This window comes from Nothoprocta perdicaria, unplaced genomic scaffold (genome assembly GCF_003342845.1).
Source record: "Nothoprocta perdicaria isolate Ctin4 unplaced genomic scaffold, notPer1 scaffold_83, whole genome shotgun sequence".
NCBI lineage: Eukaryota > Metazoa > Chordata > Aves > Tinamiformes > Tinamidae > Nothoprocta > Nothoprocta perdicaria.
The window spans coordinates 1,275,981-1,301,452 of record NW_020456121.1 but is presented as its reverse complement, the minus strand read 5'-3'; the positions used below and the strand labels follow the sequence as shown (position 1 = coordinate 1,301,452).

The following is a 25,472-nucleotide window of genomic DNA, read 5'->3' as shown; positions in this document are numbered from 1 at the left end:
TGAAAACTCTTTCCAAAGGAAGAAGTTAACAGACTCAATGCAGTTGTTATAAAAAAGTAGTACTGAAAGGTTGAAAAAAATCTGATAAAATTTACAAATGCAAGTTATCACTTCTGTACAAAAGCTTTTTTTTAAGGAAAGTTCAATAATAAGATTTAAAAATATACAGCTTTAACAGCTCAGAATGCACATTCATTTCCAATTCAGGTTAAGCATTATTTTCGCTTGTGTGGAGAATTCTCCCTTCGTCTGTCTGGAGAATTCTCCCTTCGTCTGTCCTCATTTTTTCTCGATTCCCTGTACTGCTCAGAATAACGGTTGTGTTTCTCTTGGAGCTTTTCTGAACCATTTCTGTACCTGTCTTCTTGTTCCTCCTCTCTGGGACTTGAATTATTATGGTGCCTTTCTCCAGATTTTGACCTTTCTCTTCTTCGGCTGCGATGTCCATTATCTTTATTCCGGTGTCTATCATTTTCATCATCCGACAATGAAACTCTTCTCTCTGCTTTCTTCATTTCTGAATTACTGTGTTTATTTTCTAGATCCTTGCTTCTTTTGTGGCTCCTTTCCTTTCCACTGTGATAACTGTCTCTGCCATTGGACTCATCCCTGTGATGATATCTAGACCCTTCATGCCTCCTCTGCCCTTCTCTCAAACTTCGRCGGTCTCTTTCCGACCTTCTCTCAGTATCACTTCTGTCTTCTCTCCTTCCTTTCTTCTTTTCAAGTGATTTCTTTTTACTGGCTTGCTTTTTCCTGGAAGCTTTATCCAATTCTCTATGTTTCTTTTGCATCTTCCTCCTCCTGGCTCTAGCAGCATCTGAAATTATAGCCAATTAAGGGAAGAAGTTGCATTTAAATTTATTCTGCTTAATTTGTTAMAATACATAGAAATTTGTTCAGAAATACAAAAACCTCATGTTAATAACARGCAAAGTTACATCACATTACATCCAAAAAGTTCCATAGAAATTCCATAGAAATAAGAAATCAGGGAATACCGAACAGTTATGGAATAAGATCTTCTGTGTTTTTTCCAACCATACAATGGCTGCAAAAGTATCAGCAACATGATACAGCAAATCCCATCAGCTGCAAGAAATACCAAGAGAAACCTCCTYCTCAAAACAAAAAGCCTCCCACACTAAACAAACCCTCACTCGAATGCAAATATTTATGAATGTTAACAGAGAGTAACTCTCTAAACAGGAATCTGACAGATCTCCTAACCTGTTAATTCACAATTTTTTAAGGTCATGTAGGATCTTTTTTTATATTTGAAAATATCTGATGGATGTAAGTGTCATGTACTAGCTGAACCGTGACGCTTTACCTTCCCATTTAGTTAACTGGCCAGTTAAGCCAGATTCGTACAGATGTGGCTGTCACTGGTACAAGTGCTGTCAGCGGAGCTTTTACTTTACTCTTTTACTCTTTAGAAYCTCTGCCCATCATCTCCCTCTTGTTGACTTGAAACAGGAGGACCAAACGCTGCAGCTGCAAAGTCGTACATCAAGGCACTCTCACCAGTAATTTATTTCAGAAAGATGACCGTTCCCAGACCATCCCTGCTCTAAAAATTGTTTTCTCTCCCAATTTCTTTCCGGAAAAGCTCATCAGTCAAAGAGATTAAAGGCAGCAGATGGGGAAAAATCTGCAGCGCCGTCCTCCGCGGAAGCCAAGGCCAGCTGAAATCGCGCGAGGCGGCGGCGCGGCCGCCTCTCTCTGGCTCGCTCACAGTGCCAGCTTGTCAACAATTTACAATCAGCTCTAAAGCCCTAAGGAGGAAGGCCACAAGCTAGGGCCACTAGCAGCCACAGGATGTTACTTAACATCAATACCCAAAGAGCTTGAAGAACTGTAAACTGAGTACACATCAGCTGGAAGTGAAAGATGAAAACATGAACRCTATGCAGCGTTGCAGAAGTCATGAGGCTGACAAGAAATTTAAAATATTAACAGGACACGGTCTAGTAAAAAATTAATATTTAAAAATACTTACATTATGACACAATGGTAGAAGGAAAGCAGTAGCATAACTTTTAAACTAGCAAAAAGTCTTTAACTGACTTGTTTTCCATTAGCAAAAGTTACATTTTTCTCGCCTATGCTCTTTTCAAGAGCAAAGTTTGATATTAACTTCAGAAGCAGTCTAGACCATAAACTAACTGGAGAGACAGCAGTGCTCATCTCCTTAGTGGAAGAGGTTTTACTCTTCCCGATTATTCTTTATAAGGAACCTTTAAATTTTACTCAACAGACGTGAGAAGCTTTAGCAGGCATGGCAAACACGCTCCATAGCCACRGAGAACAATGCAATTGTTTCAGTCTATTGTAAGCACCAGAGTACCCCATCACTCAATTGTTCCTATCCACCTTTGGAAAATATCACCGCCATAAACTGATTTAATAGTATATTGAATACTGAAATTTTACAACAGCTGGCTAATCTCCTGTCTCAAAAACAGCTTACTGGCACTCTAGGATGCGATGATGAATTGCTTCAGCTAGATTTTAAAACGTGCCTTTAAAAAAAAATAAAAAAAATGCAGCCTTCTCATTATTTTAGAATAGAAAGAGGGAAGAGGAAATAAATACAAAGAAACGAGCTGCTTTGATTACAGACAGATTTGATCCTCTGGTGGCCCTGTTTTGTCTGTTGATCTGTGGAGCTGAGCTGGCTGAAGGTCCACATATTAATTATGAGTAAAAAAAAAAAAATCTAATTTACTTGCATGTCTACTCTCAATTTCCAAAAAACATTTTTTCTATTTGCCTTTACCCATGGCATTCTTAAAAACACTGAAACACCGTAGCACACGCCTCTGAAAACTGCTTTTCAAGGTTCTGTGAAGTTAAACATTGAAAAAAGCTGCAAACACAGGAAGACTTCGGAGTTATGATCAGAAATGGCCCTTCCTTTCTGCAGCAAGCCTGAGCGACGTTTACCATAAGGGAACAGGGTTATCACAAATTAGCATTCTGGCACTGCACCTAAGCACACCAGAGGCAGTGTAAACCAAATCAGGCTGCTAAGACACCTGAGATAAAGGTAAGTGTCAATGGATCTGCTCCTGAAGACAGGACTAAGGGTGGAGGCCAAGCTGCCCAAGGCCTGCGAAGGAGGCGCCCGCACAAGCAGCCTGGGGAAGTGAAACCACCAGGGTGCGGGGAGCAGAGAGGTGCCCCCCAAGCCCCAGGGCTTCGTTTGGCTTTTCTGCTAATAATCAGCACTTCCATTGCCGAGGCACGTCATCAATCAAGTGAACTCTGAGTCAGCAAGCGTCTGAGCTGCAGGAAGTCGTGCTGTGTTATCATCTGCTTGCTTTATGGTCTATGGGGGACACTGCACACCAGCTCCGACTAGGACTGCTTTATAGATTAAGCAGTGTTTATGGTGCTTCATACAGAAGAGCAGATTCTGTATTGGCAGGATGATGTAAGGTGCTGAACATCAGTTATAATGCATAAAACTTATATAACATGTGGTCAGTTAAAGCTAAATCTTCCAGGGGGATTTTTCATGAGACAGGAAATTTCATTGCATCAACACACAAACCCCTCCTGAGGAGCAAGCATCAAAAGCAGAGACTCGAAGAACAAAACTAAACACGTTGCTAAATTGAGCAATGTCTTATCTAACCCATGAAGAGGCACATATTTGCAAGAAGGGTCAGAAGAAGTATTAAAATCATGCCACCAAGCCAGGGAACAAGTCACACACCAGTCTTCACAGCTCACCAGTACCCTTGCCATAGCAATACTGCAAGGGAGTCATTCTCACCTCTCCAKGCCCCCGAGAACTGAAACGATGGCTCTGTGCAACAGGCACCAACCGTGTAAAAAAAAAAAAAAACACTGAGAAAACATGTTTCTCAAATATTTCAGTCTCTAAAAATGGAAATCACTTTCTCTAACTTCTGAAAGTTTYCACAAGCAAAATGTAGTGTTTAAGACTAAAAAGTGTTTTAAAACAGGAGTTTTTACAATACAAAATAAACTACATTTGTTTTGTTGGAACAAACACAAGTAAATATTTATAGCCAGTTTTTAATACCTGAATCACTGCTGTTGCCACTGCTAGACGAGGAGTCACTGCTGCTGGATGACTCTGAGCTGCTACTGCTGCTGCTACTACTGTCAGAATCAGAATCTGAAGAGTCAGTCTCGGAAGATGAAGAGGTATCTGATGACTCAACATCTTGTTTTTGTGTCATTATCATCTTTGGTGCATTTTTCAGATGCTCCCGTAATTCATCCCTAATTAACAAACAAACAAAATATTTTCTATCTTTAAATTGGGGGGTGGAGAGAACAAAAGATAACCAATAAACATCAAATCAGAAGACCAAAAAGGTTCCTCACGTTAGTCCTCCGAGGCCAATAGAAGTGAAGAAATTGATGGCAAAGCGAGTGTTCCTTGGGTTATCCCGAGGCAATAATCCCTCAAAGAAAATATGCAAGGTCCTGTGGAAAACAAGCATCTAAGTTAAAAATCATGCTGGGTTAGCACTAATTCTCATTTATATTAACAAACTGAAAAATAAACCATATAAATTTCCCCAGGATAGCCGAGGGTTTTGTTCATGCATTTTTAAATACTTTCACTGCTTACACCTATGACTTATCGAAGCAAAAAGCTGCTCTAAGCATAGAAGAGCAGCTCTCAGTAATGTAAGCTTATTCACATGCAGGAAAAATAATATACTTCATGGTCAATTAAGACAGTATAAACAGTTTGATTCCATGCAGCCCTGAAGAGACTTGTCTGAACATTAGCCTGGGAGAGCAAAGGATTATATTTGATAAGCATGAAGTTCCTTGTTGGAATTCCAACAAGCTGGACCCTATGTAAGGTGTTATATTAAGTCTACATGGACTAAAGCATCTGCTAAATACATCATATGTAGAAGAAACCTGGACTCTAAAGCACCTGAGGGTACTCAAATATCCATGCACATACATATACTCCACCCAAACCTATGGTAGTATTGAACTGAATGGGACTATCTGCAATATACAGAACTATATACAAATTTATTCTTTAAGTCTTATGGCTACAGAATTGGAGTCCTAGCTGAATTTGAGAAAACAGTTTTTGCAGGTACTCATTCAGATAAATAAATGCATTCAGTGAACAAATTTGAAAAAAAAAAAAAATTCAACTTACTCATCTTTTAATCTTGCATTTAGATTAGGAAGGCCCATATATTCACTAAGTTCCTGAAAGAATATTTTGACAAAGATCCTACTAGAGGATGTGGTAGTTTCTTCACTCAGTGTTATACATTCAAGAACCTGAAGAAAAATTTAAACATACAGCTTTTCATTAATCCTTAAAACAAAAACAAACAGAAAAAAAAAACATAAACAAAGAAAAGGACCTCTAGGTACAAACTTGCATTATCTATAACCTCCAAATTAATTGTAACATTCTCTTCAGCCACAGAAACTTTAAAACATMAAGACTTTAAGATTTCAATCTTAGCATTTTATTTTGTCCTTTGTCCTACTGAGGTAACAATAACAATTTTTTTTTCTGCAAGAACATGAATTCAATAATTATCTAGGCAAAACTTTTCTTCCAGGCAGCAGTTTCTGACCACATGAAYGCTAGCAATTCTTTAAGGATTTATTTTGTCCAAGAAAGAAACGCTTATGAGAGAGAAGTGAGTGTGTGAACTTCTGGGAAGCTGAACACTTGAGAGTTCCCTTTTAAAAAGGTGAATATTTGGTAATGASCTATGCGCACTTGCTAAACAAAAACAAAGAAATTGATGTTTGAAAAGAAGTAACTTTTTATATTTTAGTGCATCTTGTAGGAGTGGTTTAATTAAAGCATGCCAGCTTAGCTGAATTGTGCAGCAAGAATAMAACAGTTTGAAAAACAGAAGTAATCTCAGTATTAATTTTATCCTTTTTAATATTATATGATAGAATCTGTCCTTATTCATCACTTAAATGACAGAAACAACAGTCTTTTAAAGTTTCCTGTAAATACAAAGAATTTTTAATTTTAGGAGAAAAAATAGGTTTCTCTTGATTTATTTTTCAGAGACACCTCTTACTTACATTGCTGATTAAAAGTTCTGCATGCTAAGAAAGTACATTTTAATCAACCAATTCCAGCTGAGCTCTGTAAAATGGCAGTTCAAATCAACTAATTAAAACCAGCGTGGGTGGGAGGTAAATACAATTGTTCAACAGCCTATCTGAATAGATGTTTAAATAATTTCATTCGTTAGAAATACAGATAGTTCCAAATCACTGAATAAATACTAAAACTACCATGTACTGGCAAATTATTTTGGAATACTGGAGATTATTTATGGAAAAAAGAAACAAAACCTAGGACAAGAGCCTTTTTCTACTTACACTCCAGGGAATTGAATCTGTGTACAGTAGATGAGCAAACATCTTGGCAACGTTTCTCAATTTGTTTGTTTCCAAACGATGAATGGTATCATACTGTTCTTTGAAAATAGCTTCAAAGGATTCCATGTATTCCCTCTTTAACATGCAGAAACGCTGAAACAACAGAGTATAATTTCAACAGATTAMACAAAACATTAAACATGCAAATAACTTGCATGCAAATGACCTAACGATGCAAATATTTACTGCAAGATTTTCCTTCTAACTGATACTTAGAGCAGAAAATACCGTTAAATGGATACATCTTCTTACTTTTGGCAGTTTGTCAGAACAAGAAGCTAATCTGCATTGCAAAGTGGTGATTATCTACTTTGACCTACCAGAAATCATACAGAAATTTTGCAGCTCCACACACCTGAGGTAACCCCATCAAATGCAACTTTCTCATGACATCTCTGAAGGGCTATTTAMACTCAGAGAGGCAACAGGGCCCGGAGAGGCAAGGCATTCTGGTCACAACCAGTCCAAGGAACATGGAAACTCACATCTGTGTCGTAATGCATTTRGATACGTACATTCACAGAGCTGGTGCTTCCTAACACTTTGTCCATAAAAATACTTCCCCAGTACTGGATAAGAAAAAAACTACATATGGAAGAGACACTCTCTTTTGGTACCTGCTTGTACTCTTGAGAAGACAAGTATTTTTACTTAATCAACCTCTCAAAATTATGGATTGGAAAAACTTAACTAAGAAACAACCACTACTAAAATGGAGAAAGGAAGTTTACTCATTCTGTATTCATTATGCTTATTACAATCAAAATGCTGAATCAACTGATAACTTTTTTCATAATGAAACAATTAATCTTACTTATCTGTCGAAAGATAAGTTTATGACACACAAATTCTAGAATAAGACAAAGAAACTATCTACCTRAAAGTGAAGAAAATAGAACTCACCCCTGCCAGTAACCCAAAGAACTTCTCATATGTTCTTTGCTGGGCACAACAGTCGAGTATCATATTGCAGAGTTCTTTCTGGTTTGAGATAAAACAAAATTTTCTGTATGTAAGATGCTGTAGCAGTAAAAAAAAACCACTAGTAAACATCAAAATGTTGAAGAAAGATGGATGCCACATTCTTTGAAACAAGGAAGTTTTAACAAAACTTAACTAACAAAATCAGTAGCTTTCCAAATTTCACATGTTTTTCAACTTCCTCAAGGATTAATTATGAACTTTTGTCATTTCAATTTCCATCCTACAGAAGAAAAAATGTCAAAATTGCAAGAAAACATAGCACTAAAAAGAAATCAGAGCTTAAAAAAGGGACGCTTCTTTCATAGCTTCAATCTCTGCATTTATATAAATTCATAATTTCATTTTTAAACCAAATTTTATGTAAACATTCCATATAAGTGTTCGTATTTTTCATCATGAACTACTGTGTAGTAATTCAAGSAGAAGAATTGGAGTTTTAAATCCTAGCTATATTATTAAGAGCAAAAAGCAGAAAGAAGAACCAAAAAGCAATCTTTTCTTTTTCTGGGGTCAGAGGAGRTAGGTGAGAAGAGTAGACAAGGAAAAATCCATAAAACAAAGCTCAGTATCAAAGCAGCAGAAGTTCCTTTATCATTCTGGAATTGATTTATACATGCACACACACACACAAGATTAAGGTTACTACAGAACAAAAGCTAAGAGATGTTGCAAAAGACAGGATGTTCTTCAGAAATTCCAAAGGTCTAAATAGCTTACAGACAAATCACGTGGAAACAAAAACACGATTTGTTTAGCCTATATCAGGCTAAATTTAGCTATATAAATTGGCTAAATCAGCCTATATTTAGCCAATATCAGATATATTAGTTGATTTTGCTATATCCTCATCTCTTCAGTGGCTGCTTCATGCTCATTACCACAAGCATGCAGAACGTACTGCTTCTTTGCTGCAATTGCTTCAGCAGGGAGGCCGGCTCAAGGTGACTCTCATAATGACTAAATTTAGCCTTCAGAGGTGGACCTGCCCAGACTTCAGCTGTAACCTCGAATGAGAAGCTTTTCTGAAGATGCTGCTTGAGGCTCCTGTTCTGAATCCCTCTGTAGAAGAGCAGCTCCCTGCACTTCACACCTCTGGGAGCAGCAGTATCTAGAGCAGCTGCTGCTCTGGTAGCTGCCATCTAGAATAGTTAGTCCCAAATGTTCTGGTGGGGCTACCTTTCTCCTCAGATTCTCAATGTCACCATGAAGTTACACCATCGGTGCAACTTCACTCTCCTATTGTTTGACATTTCTGACGTACATTTGACATAGCGAGGAGGTTTTAAAACAGTCCTCACTAAAAAATCAGTGGCTAAAACATCATAAAAATGAACTGTTGCCTGAGCCATCATTGTAATCTTGAACACTTTACCCTCCTTTGCARCTTACACACCTTTACCATAACATTTACCAGATTTAATATTCTCCACTTTTACCATTCTTTCAAACATTCTTTCTGAAAAGAGAGTTTGCCACCCACACATGGAACTCTAAACAAAAGGACAGACCTATGTCAAACAAAAAGGGGAAAAACAGGTYCCTTCAAATACTGAAACAGTAATGCATCAAACCCACACTTGCAAATGTGTTTAAAGGTATGGTTTTCAACACTGTCACATTGTGTTAGCTTGATGTATTAAAATGTGTATTAGCTTTTTATATTGTCCTCCCACATTACAATAGTGCTGCAGTTAATCAGCTTTTAAACAATAAAAGAGTAAAGTGCTGATGCCATTGCTAATAAAAGTCAGCAAGACTTGAAAAACAAATTACTTTTTTCCTCATCTTAAATGCAATTACAACATTGGCATCCCCTGTGGTTTATAGTAATTAAATATTTTAACATGTTAATTAAATATTACAATAATTTCTAGAAGAGTATCTTGAAGTCAAGCACATGAAAATAGATTTTCCCAGGAAGACATTCTTGCTAGTATTATCAAAGCAACCTGAGGTTAGGTCTAGAGTAACTATCGTCTAGATTAAAAATTAACAAACTTTAAAATGATGCAATTATTTTCTGAGAGATGTGACAAGTTCACATAGCAATTCTAGCTTCATTTATAGCTTAAAGGTTAGTTAACTCACTTCTTTGTTGAATGATAATACTTTGATGATGTTTATGGCACTAAGAGCCTGCAGTTTTACATCCATTATTTGCTTTAAAGAATGCAGTGGATTTGTTTCCTAATTTTATCAACAATTTATACACTGTACTGCTAGCTCAAAGGCTTTCACAGAATGCTGAACAAGAGACTATGCAGCTACCTTGGGAAAAGAAATGCAGTATCCAATAACGAAGCAAATAAATGCTCCAAAAGTATGTGAAGTCCCGTGCAGACAGGTTGTATAATCTTCATTCACAAAAATCTCCAGTTCAGTACAGCATAATGGAAAATCACACTCAAACTGCTGAGACAGCAAGTGAGGGGCAGGGTTCCGCTTAAATATGCTGTGTTGCTTATGGTCCTTCCTACACATTTATTCCTGGCTTTTGTCAGAGCATAAGAATGGGCCAAAGGGACCTTGATGCAACCCGTTGTGTTAAGTAGCATAGGGTATTTAAGATGTGAAAGGGTAAATTGCTAAATAACTGAAAGAGAAAACAGATTTGCCTTTTTTCTTTACCCTCCCCCCCAGCTTTATCATTAAAAACAACTCAGGTGTTTCACCCCACTCTCATGTTGGGTTCCTTTTTATAGCTGGTACATTTTTCCCCTTGATTTTTACTATTTTCTTTCTCAACAGTAGCATTAGAACTGTTTYTGAGCTGACCCTTAGGCCATCTCCAAGAGGCCTCACTCTTGTTATTCCTTAATGCYCCTCTCAGAGGAGAGGCTAAGTGTAGGCATATCCAGTCCTTCTCTGCACAACAAAATAGACTAGGGCCTCTGAGTCCTTAGAATTTTGAATATTACTGCCAGCATTTGTTTGTTAAAGTTTGAAGACCAAACTGAAAAGTCTTAGCACACAAGAGAACATCTTATGCACAGAAGAGAATTTGTGGTCTTCATACATGACCTACAGTAATAAGGTAACATCCCCTGCAGATTTGAGACTATAGAGGCAGGTCAGGTTAGCAGGATTCTGCTGGGAACCAATTCTGTATCTGGGGATGGATGCCAGCACAACAGAGAAGAAACAAGATTTGAAAGGTTTTTACACCTGCACAAGAATTCAGAAAAGGGATCAAAAGCAGAAGGCAAAGAGAGCAGAACCAGGAAGACAATGGGTATTTAGAATCTATCAGGATCTACTATAGCTGCTTGYTAAAGGGCAATTTTCTTTATTTGAAATGGTAACAGTTTTACTGATCTTAAGCATAGTGTTAGCAACCAGTTTTATTCTGCTTATCTCCAAGATTAACCCTATACAAAACACTACTCAAATAAGACTGAAAGTAACAGAGTAACTATTTTTTTTAGCATAAGGAGAAGCCCAATAGGCAAAATCCACCACTACCTGCAAGTTGATGTCCAGCTCTGAGATTGTCTATTTTATTACAGTATTATTTAGATAAGATAAATGTTTCAATAGCTCGACCAACACACCTTCTCAAACAGACCATGAACACACCRTTTAACCTGTTTGCTAGAAAGGAGAAATTGCATCTATTTGTCTTATAAAACGTGTAACAGCCCATTTGCTTTAAAGATTATATAAGACTCATTTTAAGAAGTAACAGCTGTAAGAAATCACTGCAATTCATCTGGTATACAAACTACAGCAACAGAATTTCATAAAAATGGTAATCAAACAAAAAGGCTTACAGTTTGACTTTCAGGGAAGTCCATCTTCAGCAATTTGTGAGCACATTCTTCAAAGTCTAAACTGAAATAAAGAAAAAACATTTCTCTTCATCTGTTCAATATACACTATGCTAAAAACATACTTCAGAATTATCTTGAGATTGACAATGATGGAACACATACTAGCCTTACTAACGTKGAGTTAGGTAACTGAACTTGTAAAAACTCATATGCTGCAAGGCTTACTCAATATTTTTCCAAATATAAAGCAATGACTACGTAACATACAGTAAGCACTTAGTGAAGCAGATAAAAGATCTCTGCAGTTTAAAGGAGCTTTAATGAATTCCCCTGCACCAATCATTACATATATAAGAATCAGCAAACAATGCTAACTATAAATGTAGCTGCATAAATTGTATTCTATTTACCTTGACTGAATAGCAAGATAAATTGTACGACGAAAKGAGACCAAGTTAATTTCTGTTTTGTCATGGATAGTAACTTTCTGTCCTAGGAAAGAGAAACATGGTTTTGTAAAGAACAGAATATTATTGTATACATACGTAACCTCTAAAATGGATATATTTAAGTCTGTAGCACGATGAAATACTTTTTGTCTAAATATCTAGGACAACCTAGCAGTTCTGTGCATTTTTACAGAAGAATGACACCAGCATTTGTCTTTTCTGCGACTAAGGGACAAATTTAGTTTAGAGATATGCTTTACAGAGAGTAACTCTCCYTTTATAAAGTCCTTTCATTCGATTTAGTCATCACAAACCGACCTTAATGTTACTTGTCTATATTACTAGAAATTTGTTTTCTACACACGTTAACAATACAATGCTTTATCTTCCACTGATTTTAACAGGAAATTCTTTATTTCTGCTATGAGTAGAATACACATTACAGCATTCTACAAAGCTCTGTTTTGCCCTGGAGCAATAATGGAAAATCTATACCAAAACACACCAATACTGTGAACACCTTTATCYATAAGAAGCTTAACATTAACATGACTGATGAAGAGTTCTCAATTCTCAGCTATCATTRTTGTGAATGTTTCTACTTTTTTTGTGAAATACTCCAGCAAACTGATAGGGAAAATCACTCCTGATTTTCTGCAAAAACAAAACTTGATTGGCTTTCAAACTACTCGCAGTTTGCACAAACATCTCAGTTATGCTTAGCCATATTTATTTTCTTGTAAATTAGAAACATCCTTTGAAAGTGTGTTAACATTGTAATAAAGTGCTTCCAATAAAGATAAAGCATGGAGTCGATAACTGAGATACCAGACAGTGATTTTAGTTGTAAGAAAATCCACTTCGAAAGGGACTTAAAATAGAGTGAAAAAAGTACACCCAGAAAGGTCTTTTCTGCTAGTTTTTATGCAAGCGCTTCCAAGTTGGTTATTTTTAACATCTCATGTTTACAAGTTGTTCTTTCTTGCACCCTTATGCATCTAATAGGGTCAAGAGCACTCAGGCAAAGATGCTTCTCGTTTTTATTCTGTGCTCCTGACTCTTTTCATTTACCTCTCAATTTCATCAGATCTTCTAACATTAAATATTTAGATCTGAGAAGATTTAAGGAGTAAACATTTTTTAACATCCCAATATTTTGGGTTTTCTAAAATATACAAGTTTTTTCCTCTTCCAAGAAGGCACTAATCACACTTACCATCTTCATCCTCCTCTTCATCTTCATCTTCGTCTTCCTCACTACTTCCAGCTTCTTGATCTCCTTCAGAGTCACTGTCACCTTCGTCAAGAATTTCTGAAGGAATAATATCACATATTAAATGAACAGATCATAGTAGTTTAATTACAGAAGAACTTGATCCAACACATTTAACCACAAAAAAAAGGTGAGCTAAATTTGAAACAAATGCCCCATTTTTTGTAGAAGTATTTATCAGTCTTGCCTATCAGAATCTGAAAATAACATTAATTATAGATCTTAACAGAATCGTTTAACAATTTCATGTGAAATGCATGAMTAAATCATGTTTGTTTATATATACATACATATATATGCATATACACACACAAACACGCATATATATACACACACACAAACATGCACACACACGTTATATATACGTACACTTCCTACCTTTCTTAAGTGYTTTGTATTTCTCTTCATTTTCCATGAAGTTGGGATCCAACTTGAAAACATCTTTGAAATACAAGAGAAATCTTATTTTAAATTACAAAAGGAATAAAAAGTTGCAAATTTAATTCATTTTTTTTTCCATCGTCACAAAATTAGTTTCTATTTCCATCTTACTAAGAACATCCTCTGGGTTATATTCATCTTCTAATGGCAACATATGTGTAAACTGATCCTCTTCTTCCACTAGATCCAATCCCTCTGGAATGATTGGATGATCTTTGAAGCCATCCTTCCGTACGGCAAACATCACCTCTATCATGTACTGAACTCGCATGTCGATTTTAGATTCATGCAGAATGTGACGAAGTCGGTCAAAGATTGCTTTGGATGGAAGGAGAAATGTAAATATCAAAGAATTATTAATAATAACACTGAACAGGCAATTGTTCTGGCTAATTATACTTACCATTAATGCCTCTAGGAGACACTTCTGTTAATTTCAGGCCACTCTCTTTAAGAAATCCAATTGCTACTTCAATACTGTCATCAGTAGGTCTTTCAAGGAGCAAGGTGAGCATTTCCAAACATAAAACCTCATGAGCCTTTGGAAAGAATATTAAGAAAGAACTACAATTCACAGTGTTCCCTATCATTACAGTGACCTTTTTGAGACTTACAACTTTTGAGGATACTGTATCACACTTTTATAACCGTATGCACATGACAACATTAGTGGACAAAGTTAGTTAATACAAAGTCAAAATTTCAAACAATTTTGCATCCTGTATTTGCACCAACTTTGCAGTAAAAGTGACTGTGCTATTTAAAAGTAGCTCCTCTCCAGCAAACAAGTAGCCAATTGAAAAAAAAAAAGCCATTAGGTAAAATATAAAATGCATCCCATTTCTTAAGTCCATGAGAAACATCAATGACGCAAGAAAATTCTGATTAAGATCTTCATCAATTTAAGCTTAACTGCAGGGCAGAGCCTCAGTCTAAATTTGCTCTACATACAAAACTATTTGGATGCCAGGCCAAATATCTAGAAAGTTTGGGTAAGCTATGGGGCTGAGGTGAAAAACATCCTATCTGTAGAAGCACAGGAGTGTCTATCCAGTCTGTGCCTGCTCCCACACATCCCCCTCCACTGATAACTGCACAGCTAATTACCAGGTGCAATGTGTTTTCCAGAAGGCCCTAACAACTCATAGCAAGCACCATGAGTTCACAGAAATTCTGAACTCTGTTTTCTTTTAGAATAGGCAGCAATCTTCACTTGGGCTACTGCTGTCTTCAAGCTAAAAAACAGCCATATAAAATTTAGACTAATGAAAAAAATAAACACTTACCACGTTCTGATTCATCAGATGTGCAACAAATTTTGAAGATGTTAGACAGAGTTGCTGAAAAAGAAAGATGTGCCATTTTCTTCTGTTTTATATAGAATAAAATTTGTAAACCCAGATATTCTTAATATAGATCTTTGTGCAATCACAATCTGAAATTATGTCATGAAAATAACTTGAGGAATATTGGGAATTCTTCAATTAGGATCAAATACTTTCAAAGAATACCACAGCACCAACCTAATACAGGTTAGCAAGTTTTCACAGTGCTACTACTGTATGTGGTACAATGGAGGTGCACGTATAATGACAGGTCCTAAGTCACAGCTGTTGGCTATGTTCCTTTGAAGCAAATGATTGAACACAGCTGGTAAGACAGCAGAAAAAAAGCTTAAACACAGCAGAAAAACTTTCAATGTGTTGTTGCTTTCTATCTTACCTACCTTATCATTTCTGCGATATCCTTTGCGAAAATTTAGTATCAACCTCTTGAGGATTAATTCACCGATATTTGGAAATTTTGAATTGATAATTGCCACAAGAGCTGCATAAACATGGGTAAAAATTGGAGAGGCACCCTGAGCTTGCAAAATGGATCTAGACAGCAACCCCCTGTAAAGATATGAGTTTAAGAATTCAGAAACTTATTCTGGTAATGAAAACATTAAATATTTTTATTCAGTACGTTTCATCTAAAATAACTGGGCCACAGTTGGAATAGTTATAAAGATACCAAACAGTCATTTTCACTAGATAACTGCACAACAAATGGAGTTTTGCAAGATGCTGTCCAAGCGTGACTGGGCTCAGAAATTCTGAACTGCTAGCTTTCAAATATTGCTCCAATTAGAATTACATTTCAAAATTATCATCAGTTTGAAAGCCTCCATTTTGTAGAAATATTCCTGCAACTATCCCACTTYTAACTACAACACAAGCTCTTCAAAGCCTCAGAATTGTTGAGGTCCTGCTGTTTTCTCAGATAAAACAACATTCTGTTTGTGACAGAAAAATCTGCTAGCCACGAAGAAGTAAAACACAGGACTGCACAACAGTATAATAAACAACTTAAGTAAAATAAGTTTCTAGAGAAATACAAATTATATCATATAATATCTCTAACAATAAAGATTCTCCTCAAGAGTAATAAGGAACATTAAGCAAAATCTAAATGGGCAAAAAAAGGCTTTCAGGGCATTTTCAACATCATAATTATGTTCTAGAACTAGGAGCTGAATATAAAAGATGACTTCTAGAGGCTAAATGAATAGAAACAGAGGGCTCAAGAGCTGATGGCTATTGGATTATATTAAATGTGTCCTACATTTATATTCTTTTTTTTCAAATTTAAAGTTAAAAGTTGAGAATGTGTCCTAGATTTGCAGTTTCTAATTGCTTTATSACACAGAATGTGACTTTTGTTATATTACTCCAATAGAATAATGGAAAAATTGGAAAAGGAACAAATGGAACAGTAAAGTCCTCTAAATTTGTATCTTCACAGCGCATACTGGCATTCAAGTGCATCTGCTCTGTTATCTACTGAAGTYAGCCTGTCTTCCAAAGACAGAATATCTCTAGAAGCAGCAAAAAGTTAACAGTTACAAAAGGGATCTCTGATGTTCCTCCTATCTAAACCATCTCTACTGCTGGTGTCCATAATCAAAACAGGTTACACACTATTGAAGATTTTATTTGGCAAAATTCACCACAAAAATACTACCACTGCTGAATCAACCGAGTTTCTGCCCGGAACCACGTTTGGCTTTAGGTTACTTACARTAAGAACTACATCACCCCTTAATCTAAGTATCAGCTATTCTGTTATGAACCTCTCACTTGGGATTCTGTGACCACCTCTATTATAATGACTAAACATGATTAAGGCAGGTTCTGTAATGTGTTTTAAAACATTTAAACTAGAAGTCGGTGGTATCAGAAATCAAAATAAGTTAAAATCTTAGAAGAAATTCTCAAAAATCAATTTGTAATTCCTGACAGCACTGACTTCTAGTTTAAATGTTTTTTATTAAGTTTAATGAAGATAGTAAACTATCCTGTCAGATAGATCTAGTAAAAAATGTTTTGCTAAATACTGACAAAAATATGTTTTGCTTCAAAGCAAAATCCATAAGTTCAGAAGTAATTAGACACAGGCTCCTGTAAATTGCAAGTCATTCAAGTAAAATGTATAAGTAAGATCATTATGAAAAAAAAAACATATATTACTTTCCATACTCTTTTATTCTTTTCCCCTCGCTTTTTCTAGGGTAAGAAAGTCCTCTATGTAGGACAAGACAGGCTAGTGTCAGTTTTAAAATTTGACTACTATCAGTACACTGTACATAGCATACCTCTTCATTTACACATAAACAGTATATATACTAACAGAAACACAAGAATTGTTTTGAAACATTGACACTTACCTTCCCCGAACAATATTTTCCTGAAGAAGTTCATGAATGATATTTTCTATATTAGATACGTTCACTTTATTGACAAGACCGTTGATTGACTTCTTCAAGGCTTCCCAACTCATTCTCTGATAGGCCAAGCTATGAAATATATCACAAATTACTAATTTACCTAATTACTAATTTAAATCTGAGATAGTATCTAGTAAGTTTTTATGTATATATGTTATTGTAAATTGCATTAATAAAGGTATAAAGTATACACTGCATGAATGTGAAGACTGGTTCATAACTGTACACATAGCTAGTATTAACAATCAAACCAATAAGAGGTATTAAAGCTCTTAAAATGCCATTCTAAACAGATGTTTTATAAACCAGTAGGTTCACCGTTCAAAAAATTTTCCAAGAAATGTTTTTGCTCTGTATCCCACTTTTCCAATAACTTTTCAAATCAGAAGCAGGTCCTGTCTAATCTAGATTTTTACAGAGACAGGATGAGGAGGCAGATTTTTCAGGAAAATGTTTCTCTTAGCTTTCTTCTCAGAAAACTACACGCCGAAATCTTGAAGTGCATCCCATTTTCACCAGTATCGTCTAAAACCTTTAAGGTTTTAACTTTTTAATAGACATTCCGGTCTGTTCAGCTTACCTATTTTTATCAGTGATTTGTTCTTGCATCATCCTGAGCTTGGCAGGTGGGATATATGCTCCACCTGTGCGGGTGAGGATTGGATCCACCTCTTCCTTCTTCTTCTTCGAGGGAGGCTCATCATGAGGAAGGGAGCTCTGGGGCATTGACCTCTCTGGACTTCTACGATCTGGGGATGAATATTTTCTCTGCTTCCTTCGATCAGAGTCTCTCTCCCCCCATCTGTCATAGTGTCTATCTCGCTCTCTTTCCATCCTTCTGAAAAGGAAGAACTCAGATGTTGGTGAAATGTTTTTACCTTTTAGTCTTAAAAATGAAAGAAATAAAAACTTTATACTGATTTAAAACAGGGCTCAATACTCACCTTCCCTCTGAAATTCTATCATCATAGTAGTCCCGTCTTGAATATTCCTCATACCTGCTGTCATCAGAGTATCTTCTCTCTCTGGGAGATGGAGATCTGTCACGCTCTGCATCCCTACTCCTATCCCAAAACASAAATTCTTAATTAAAGGCTTAGTAAAGCTACAGTAATATTTTTCCATATCATTTGTTACATATATGCAATCGGTTGCACTTCTGCACCATATATTCAGTTTTAATATATACACCATTCAACAAAAAACAAGTTTTTTATAACAATAATTTCAATCAAAAGAAAAATTATCAAGATTAACAGAAGACTGTAGGAAATAGCTCCTTTTAGAACCCAGGATTAACTGCTAAATGATAACAACATCAACTCCAAAGGCAAATTCAGCACTGTGTATTCTTTAGAACATATGCATGCATTTGTTTCATCTACTTTTGCTTATGTAGTTTTATACAGAATAGGCACTATTAGAAAAATGATACTGTTTAGTACAAGTAGTTTTATTCCAAGCAAATGTGAAATTACGTGAAAACTGCCAATAGTTCATCTTATGCCCTGGCAGACGGCACTTCAAATGACATTTCTGAGTCTCCTGCTGGCATCCATAATCTTGCTCTACAGTGAGAACTGTGGTATCAGCAATACAGGGAACCAAGAAAGATGGAATTTAATTTCAATTTTTAAATCTTTTGGCATTCTAATCAAATGTTAAAGAATTTTTAAATGTTTAGTCTGCAAAACAACTCTATTTAATTACTGCTTTCCCAACATGCAAATGGATCATTTACAATACTAGATAAAAAAGATTAAGATGACTGTTTTTTTGCACTGTAGCTCACTATAGGAGGTATGTACAAATAATTATTATTAGACATAAAAATCATCCATTTCTACCTGTCTTCTGGAGATAAGCTTCTGTGGCGTGAACTGTAGCTTTCTTTCCTCTCATGGCTGGAACCATGCTTTGAAAAAAATGTTTTAAAAAAAGTCAAACATTACATAATAAATATTTGAGCAGGCTTTTCTTTGAGATGGAAACAAAGTTTATCTTTCAGTTCCTACCCCCAACAAAAAGGTATAATACATAGTTACAAAGTTGAACTCCCCGTTACAAAATGTTGTCCCTGCTAAAAGGCTGCCTGAGTTCAAGGAAACTAACACAAAAGAGGAAATTAACATGGAAATTAACCATGTAAGTTGCAAATGGAGCTAAGATAATTCAAGGTAAAACACAATCATGAATTGTTTTTAAAAAAAGAATTTTATCACTATTGAGCAGTGGGAAGAGTTTGGTCTTTTCAGGATGATTTGTTTCCCAAAGTTTCTCATCTGATTTTCTCCAAAGATACAACAGGACAAGTTGTATCTTTGGCAATAAGTGTTTACACCAGTTAAACAATGTAACAGATGATTCTGTATTTGGAAGGTTGTTCTGATGTGTCCTTGCAAAAGCAGCTAAATTTATTGAGGGACTGTCATAACCACCCCTTTGAGAAAASAGGAGACATCAGCCTAACTCTCAAGCACCTCTGTTAAAAACAAGCCAGTCAGAACAGCTGGCACCAAAAGAATGGAGAGAGAGAACAGTACTGTTCTGCTATCCCATCTCACATCTAGTGTACTTGACATATGTAGTATTTCTAAACCACTAATTTAAAAGAATAACTTTCATTTTTTTTTTCTTGCTTTCCTAAAAACCATCACCCTCATCAATTCAGAATCACATTAGTTTGTAGAAGGAAAACACTTTTCGCAGGAGACTTCCTGTCTCTGTATCTTTTAATTTGATATCACTATTGATACTYCATCATTCGTTTTCCCAGCTCCTTCATTTGTTCATGTTGTCRCATTAATTCATTCCTCATCATTTATTTTGTCATTAAATGCTAACAATGTTCAGGACATTCATTAAGACAGAGAGCATGGGAGTTTTTCCTCCCATAGCATGGATATTATTCATTTCACATAAAGGCTGTTTTAGTAGCAACACTATCAATTGGAAACCCTAACACRAGTAACAGAGGAATAATTAACAACTAATAATTAACAACTAAGAGGCAATGAAGGAAASCTATTCTCTGCATAAGTCTTCCCCAGAGATCATGCTGGTTGGGTTATCAACTTAAAGATGATGCTTCAGTGTTAAGGTGGGTCAAACACACAAAGAGCAGAGGGACAACTATACAGTTCAGATCAGAAAGGATCTGAAGGCATTAGGGAAGGAGAAAGAAAACGTTAAACTGAAGTGCACAAAGCTTTTGTTTTAAGCAAAGGACCACATTACAAGTAYATCTTTGAACAGGATATCACTGGTACCTGTGGGAGGTGCAGGGTTCTCAAGCACTGGGCAAAACAGCTAAATGTTAAGAGCTTCCCAAGTGCGACAATCTGACTTTACACAATAAAATGCCAAGCAATAAAATAACAGTAAGAGGGAAAACTGATCTTTGATAAACAAACAGTGAATATTTTTGAATATATCACAAATATTTACTTTTCAATTGAAGGAAAGCAACAAAGACTAAGTGATAAATACAAGACTTTCAACATAAATTTCCATACTCTGACCTCCCACAAAAAAAATCCCATTTTGTACCCCAAAGCCCATTTTGTACCCCAAATGTAAGAATACTTACATTTACTTGTGTCACCCTGCTCTTCATTTTGTTCTCTACTTTTTGAATGAAGTTGTGAGCATGCAGAAATGAGGAAATTCAAAATGTAGTTCAGTGTATCCCAAACATGTCAACTACAAAACACAGAATACATCAAACCTTTCTACTGATGCACTACACAAAGCATGTATTTAAAGAAGTAAAATAAACAGGGAGAACAGGTTACGATTTTTACCATGATTTTTTCAGGAAATACACTTTTTACATATTTACTGGCCAACAAAAGACAGATACTATAAGAAGCACAGCAAAGTACATGAAATCTAATTCTAAGCTATTTTACATCTACTCAAATCTTTAAAACAAACCAAACACAGGATTCTTTTCCCTCTTCTCTTAGAATCATAGAATCATCACACGCAAACGTTACTTTACCAGGAAATGAGTGAAGCTTGTGTACACTCAACCTAAGCATCAATATCTTTTGAGAGCTATGCACTTCAATCAGGCATAACTGCCAAAAGATCATAATTAAAGTTGAATTTTGGTGTAACAGGGTTTCTCTACAAACATCTCGGCCCAACAAACGAATTAGTTCCTGTTCTTTGCAACAATTATTGCTTACGAGGCAGGGTGTGTGTTTGTGTGTGGGGGGAAGGACATACMAGTCTCACACAAGCCTTATTCAGTGTATGAAGAGACTGTGGGGTAACGCACTAGTGTGGCCCAGSATTTAGCAGCTTAACCCATTTAGCTGAGGCAGCAGGAAGAGCAGAGGCTCCCTCAGAGCTCTCGGCCACAAGAACTACCTACTCCACTGGAAATTTAAAATAAGAGGCCCGGCTGCAGACAAGCTCTCCTGCTATGGGCAGGCGCATGTACTTCCCTGAAACAAAACACACACGCGCCGCCCCAACACCCCTCATCCAGGCCACTGAGGGCCACATAACGCACAGGCTACAAAATGGCAGCTGAGAGCTCAGCACCAGCAGCGCCGGGGCCTCGGAGCTGGCCTGGCCCGGGCGCAGCCGGGGAGGCCGCGAGACCCGGGGCCGCAAGCGGGCGTCGAGGCCGCGAGTACCTGTCCCCGTGGCGGGGATCGGGGCCGGTTCCCCCCCACCCCTCCCACCACCGGACACCGGGTGGACGCGGAGGCCGCGCGGCGCAACCCGCACCTACCGCCGTCCGCGGCGCTACGGGAAATGGCGTCACTTCCGGGCGGGCGCTCAGCACAATGAGGCATCACCGGGCGCGGCGGGCCGCGGTGCACGCTGGGAGTTGTAGTTCCCCGCGGGCCCCTCTCTCCTCTCCCGCCCCCGCGCGGCCATGTTGGTGGCGAGGCCGCCGTGGAGCGGGAGGGTCTCTGTGCCTCTGAGCTKCCGCTGCTTTCCTCTGTCTTTCGATTGAAATAACAACGTGTGGAGAGGTTGCTGGGGAAAAAAAAATCACCARACTTTTAAAGGAATTAATTTAGTACCAACTARGTATATCCCCTGAATAAACACTGCACTTGTAGCTCGTATTTCTGTTGCTTAAATAAGAGCTGCTGGCTACACAATAACAGAACTGTGCCCAGGGTTTCAGTCATTACAGTGCAAGTTATTACTTAATTCAGTGGTAATTTTTCTGTAATCGGTGTTAATGGCGCTTGTAACAAGTGTCAGCAGRGCTGAGGGAGCTGCTGACCATGCCAAAGGGTTGTTTTGCCCTCTGGAWGGCTGAGCCTCGCTGATTCCAGCTGCTGGGACTTGCCTCACTAGAGACGCGAGGAAATTAAATGCATGAACCATAGTGGCCTCCCACAGATGAAATTTGCTTGACTGTTTGAGATCCATAGCCCAATCTACAAGATTATTCTGCTTGCTGCTAGTGCAGTACTTGTACTTACACTCTTAGGCCATTTTCCTGGGGCAGGACTATTTGTACAAAAGCAAAATTCTYTTAAATTCTGCTGATAAAATCTCATTCTCCTCATTATCTCCTCATTATCTAATGGGAATATTGTCTTGCGCAAAGTGAATGATGGATAGGAGGGTTTGTAGAGTTGGGCCTTAGTGGTTGCGGGCCTGTTACTGTAACACAAATAAAACAATGACTTGAAATGGGCCTCATCACCTCACAGTTCATGGATTGTTTTAGATGTTTGACTTACACATTTTCCAAGGGCAAAGAATATGCTTAATTATGTAGCTTGCAAATATTACCGTGACGGTGTTTCACTTGAAGCAGGGCTTGGTTCTCCCAGCAGGAGCCCTGTCACATCAGATGGTCTCTAGTGACATGACACCGTCATATYGTATCTATTACCAGATGCTCGGAAATGTAGCATTTGGAAGAATCAGTCCTCCCCAACATTTATGCTTACAAAACATATATTACTAAATATGAACTTAATTTTCATATAATCATATGTGAAGACTGAAACTCCTTTCCCCTGAAAAAATTTGGAAACACTTGACTAATGTAAATACAGTTTATTAAGAATGTGCCCTAGTAGACACCCTAACCAATTTCCAAGTTAAAACTCAGATCCAGCACTTCATTCTAAAGAAACAGGTGGATATCTTTAAGATTCTGTCACCATTATTGGGCTTTGTAAAGCAGTACTAGTTTTCAGGCACATACCTAGCTAGCTTGGTATTATTAACAGAAAAAATATATAAAGGGAAGAACATATACAGTAAATAATCAAATAAYGGTTTACATATACACTGTGAATCCACAATATTTGTTCTCACTGCTGTCATTTGCTCAGCATTCCTAAAATCTGCTTCTTTTCTTACGGACATACACAACTCTTTTAATAATGAGAATCATTCAAAATATGTTTATACCTCCATTTAAGATTAAAAGGGCTGAGAAGAACTGAAATTCATGCTTTTTTTTTTAAACATTAGAGCTTACAATTTAAATTCCTCATYGTTTTTCGATATATTGCTACCTGATTTGCAAAGCACAATAGGAGCATGTAAATAAAGGCACCAATCCCTTAAGAAGTAGATCAGCCACTGTATGTAATAGAAATCTAGACTAGTCTGAATGTGTAATTCATTGTGTTTCTCAAAATATCTATATGTGGGTTTTTTTAACCTTTTTTTTTTTGCTGCCCACTTCTCCCTGCCTCCCTTTTCAAATCAAAGCACAGGGCAGATTGCTTCCTTAACAAAAGGAGTGGAGAGCGCAATGGGGAATAAGATGACTTTAAACCATCCATAAGGTTTTCTTCCTGTAAGTGGTGGGGACCATGTGCTCAGCTGGCAAGAGCCACAGTACAGTATTGTTCTCAATATGACATTTTCTCCCTGCCATATGCCCGAGTTATATGTTTTACTGGGGACAAAAAGAAGGACAGGCATAAAGTGTTTCATTGTGGGGAAGCCTTAATAGCTGTTCTCCCAGAATAGTTCTACCTTTAGAGCCCTTTTATGTTGCTGGAGCAAATCTGAGCAGAGAAAGATGCTTTGACTTACCAATTTACCTTTGAATAGCATTTTTTCACTTTTGAARTGCGAAAAAAGAAATGTTGCTTTTCTTTAGCAGACTTTTGGTTAACTTGTGCAGGGTATTTAATAATAATAAAGAACTTATAAATGGCCGAAACTTGAAACAACAGCAGGAAGCTGCAAGATTTTGTCTCATTAGAATCCCTCTCTCTTGGTCACATATTAGAAAAGTTACCCTTTATAGACTCATTCTGCAGCTGAAGACAGGAGGAGAGTGTGGCTTCCTATAAATAACATTATAATTGAAATAAAAATAACAAAAATCTATGATAGCTTTTCCAGTAAACTAAATTCAACAGCTATTATATGCCAACTATATTACATTCAGATGACCATCTCTTTTCCAGGTTTTGCTGAGGTTATATATTTCAACAGGGATCAATTTTCTCTATTAATACAAGAGGGAAAAACTAGCTTTGTTAACATACACTAAATTCTATGAGTTCTTTTTTTTCAGGGATGGATTTCATTGTGAGATGGGAGGCAGGTGGCAGGAATAAAGGTGACWTTTTCACGTGTTTGAATTTTAGGGAATGTGAACTTCGATTTTAGAAGTAGCAGAATACAATTTAATTATCCTGGAACCGGCATGGCATCATACCCTGTCTCATAGCATTGGCGAGGGAACTGCTTTGCCCACAGAACCTCACAAMAGTAACTTAGGTCCTTATTCAAGTCCAATTTTGAATAACCTTTACTGACATATTAGCTGACTCCTGCAATTATAGCTGGAAGTAGGAAAGTTACACTGATACCCAGGGGACTTGGCCTAAGCAGTGGCCTCAATTCCAAGCCGCCTTCCAAGACATTTTGATGAAAGCATGAAACTGTGCGAACGCTGTACCCAGTTGTATGTGCAGTACTGAGAATCCTTGTTTCTTAATTGCCAAGATTATGAAAACTTTAGGAAATAAAATTGCAAAATCTAAGCTAAGGGATAATGAATTGTTAGATGTCATTTCAGAGTTAAGAAATCCACCCATAGGATAGCAGTGATGTATGTGTTAAGCCAGATTTAAATCTTTTGATCAGAATTGAACAGCTTTTTCAAAAATCTTATTCATAACTCATTTTCAATTCAGGATATGGAGAGAGAAGAAGAAAAACCAATGTTAATGAGATGTTTCTGCTTTTTACAGTTTTCATATGGAGAATGGAAAATATGCAACTTTCCACCACAAGAATGGAGCTGTCTGCAACAGTATAACTGACAGGAAAAACACACACACACATTAAGCACGTAGCCCAATGGTTTATTGTCAGTGTTAGTTTTACATCTT

At 37.0% G+C, this 25,472-nt stretch overlaps 1 protein-coding gene across 3 annotated transcripts; it reads right to left on the bottom strand.

Moving 5' to 3' along the window:
* CWC22 (CWC22 spliceosome associated protein homolog) lies at positions 1 to 21,896 on the bottom strand. 3 transcript variants are annotated; one of them, XM_026052109.1, is made up of 20 exons: positions 21,869 to 21,896; positions 20,711 to 20,823; positions 18,969 to 19,036; positions 18,066 to 18,185; positions 17,702 to 17,956; positions 17,062 to 17,190; positions 15,079 to 15,247; positions 14,639 to 14,692; positions 13,756 to 13,891; positions 13,464 to 13,670; positions 13,290 to 13,352; positions 12,855 to 12,950; positions 11,600 to 11,681; positions 11,190 to 11,250; positions 7,339 to 7,416; positions 6,376 to 6,528; positions 5,171 to 5,298; positions 4,366 to 4,467; positions 4,058 to 4,260; positions 1 to 820 (listed from the first exon to the last, which is right to left on the bottom strand). In XM_026052109.1, the coding sequence occupies exons 2-20, from the start codon at positions 20,735 to 20,737 to the stop codon at positions 216 to 218; spliced, it is 2,736 nt and encodes a 911-aa protein (XP_025907894.1). In that variant the 5' UTR covers positions 20,738 to 20,823; positions 21,869 to 21,896; the 3' UTR covers positions 1 to 215. The 3 variants fall into 3 exon arrangements, with proteins under 3 accessions (XP_025907894.1, XP_025907892.1, XP_025907893.1); XM_026052107.1 differs by having other exon boundaries at positions 17,702 to 17,959; positions 21,869 to 21,895; XM_026052108.1 differs by having other exon boundaries at positions 17,702 to 17,959; positions 20,711 to 20,745; positions 21,869 to 21,881.
* Positions 21,897 to 25,472: the final 3,576 nt, after the last annotated feature.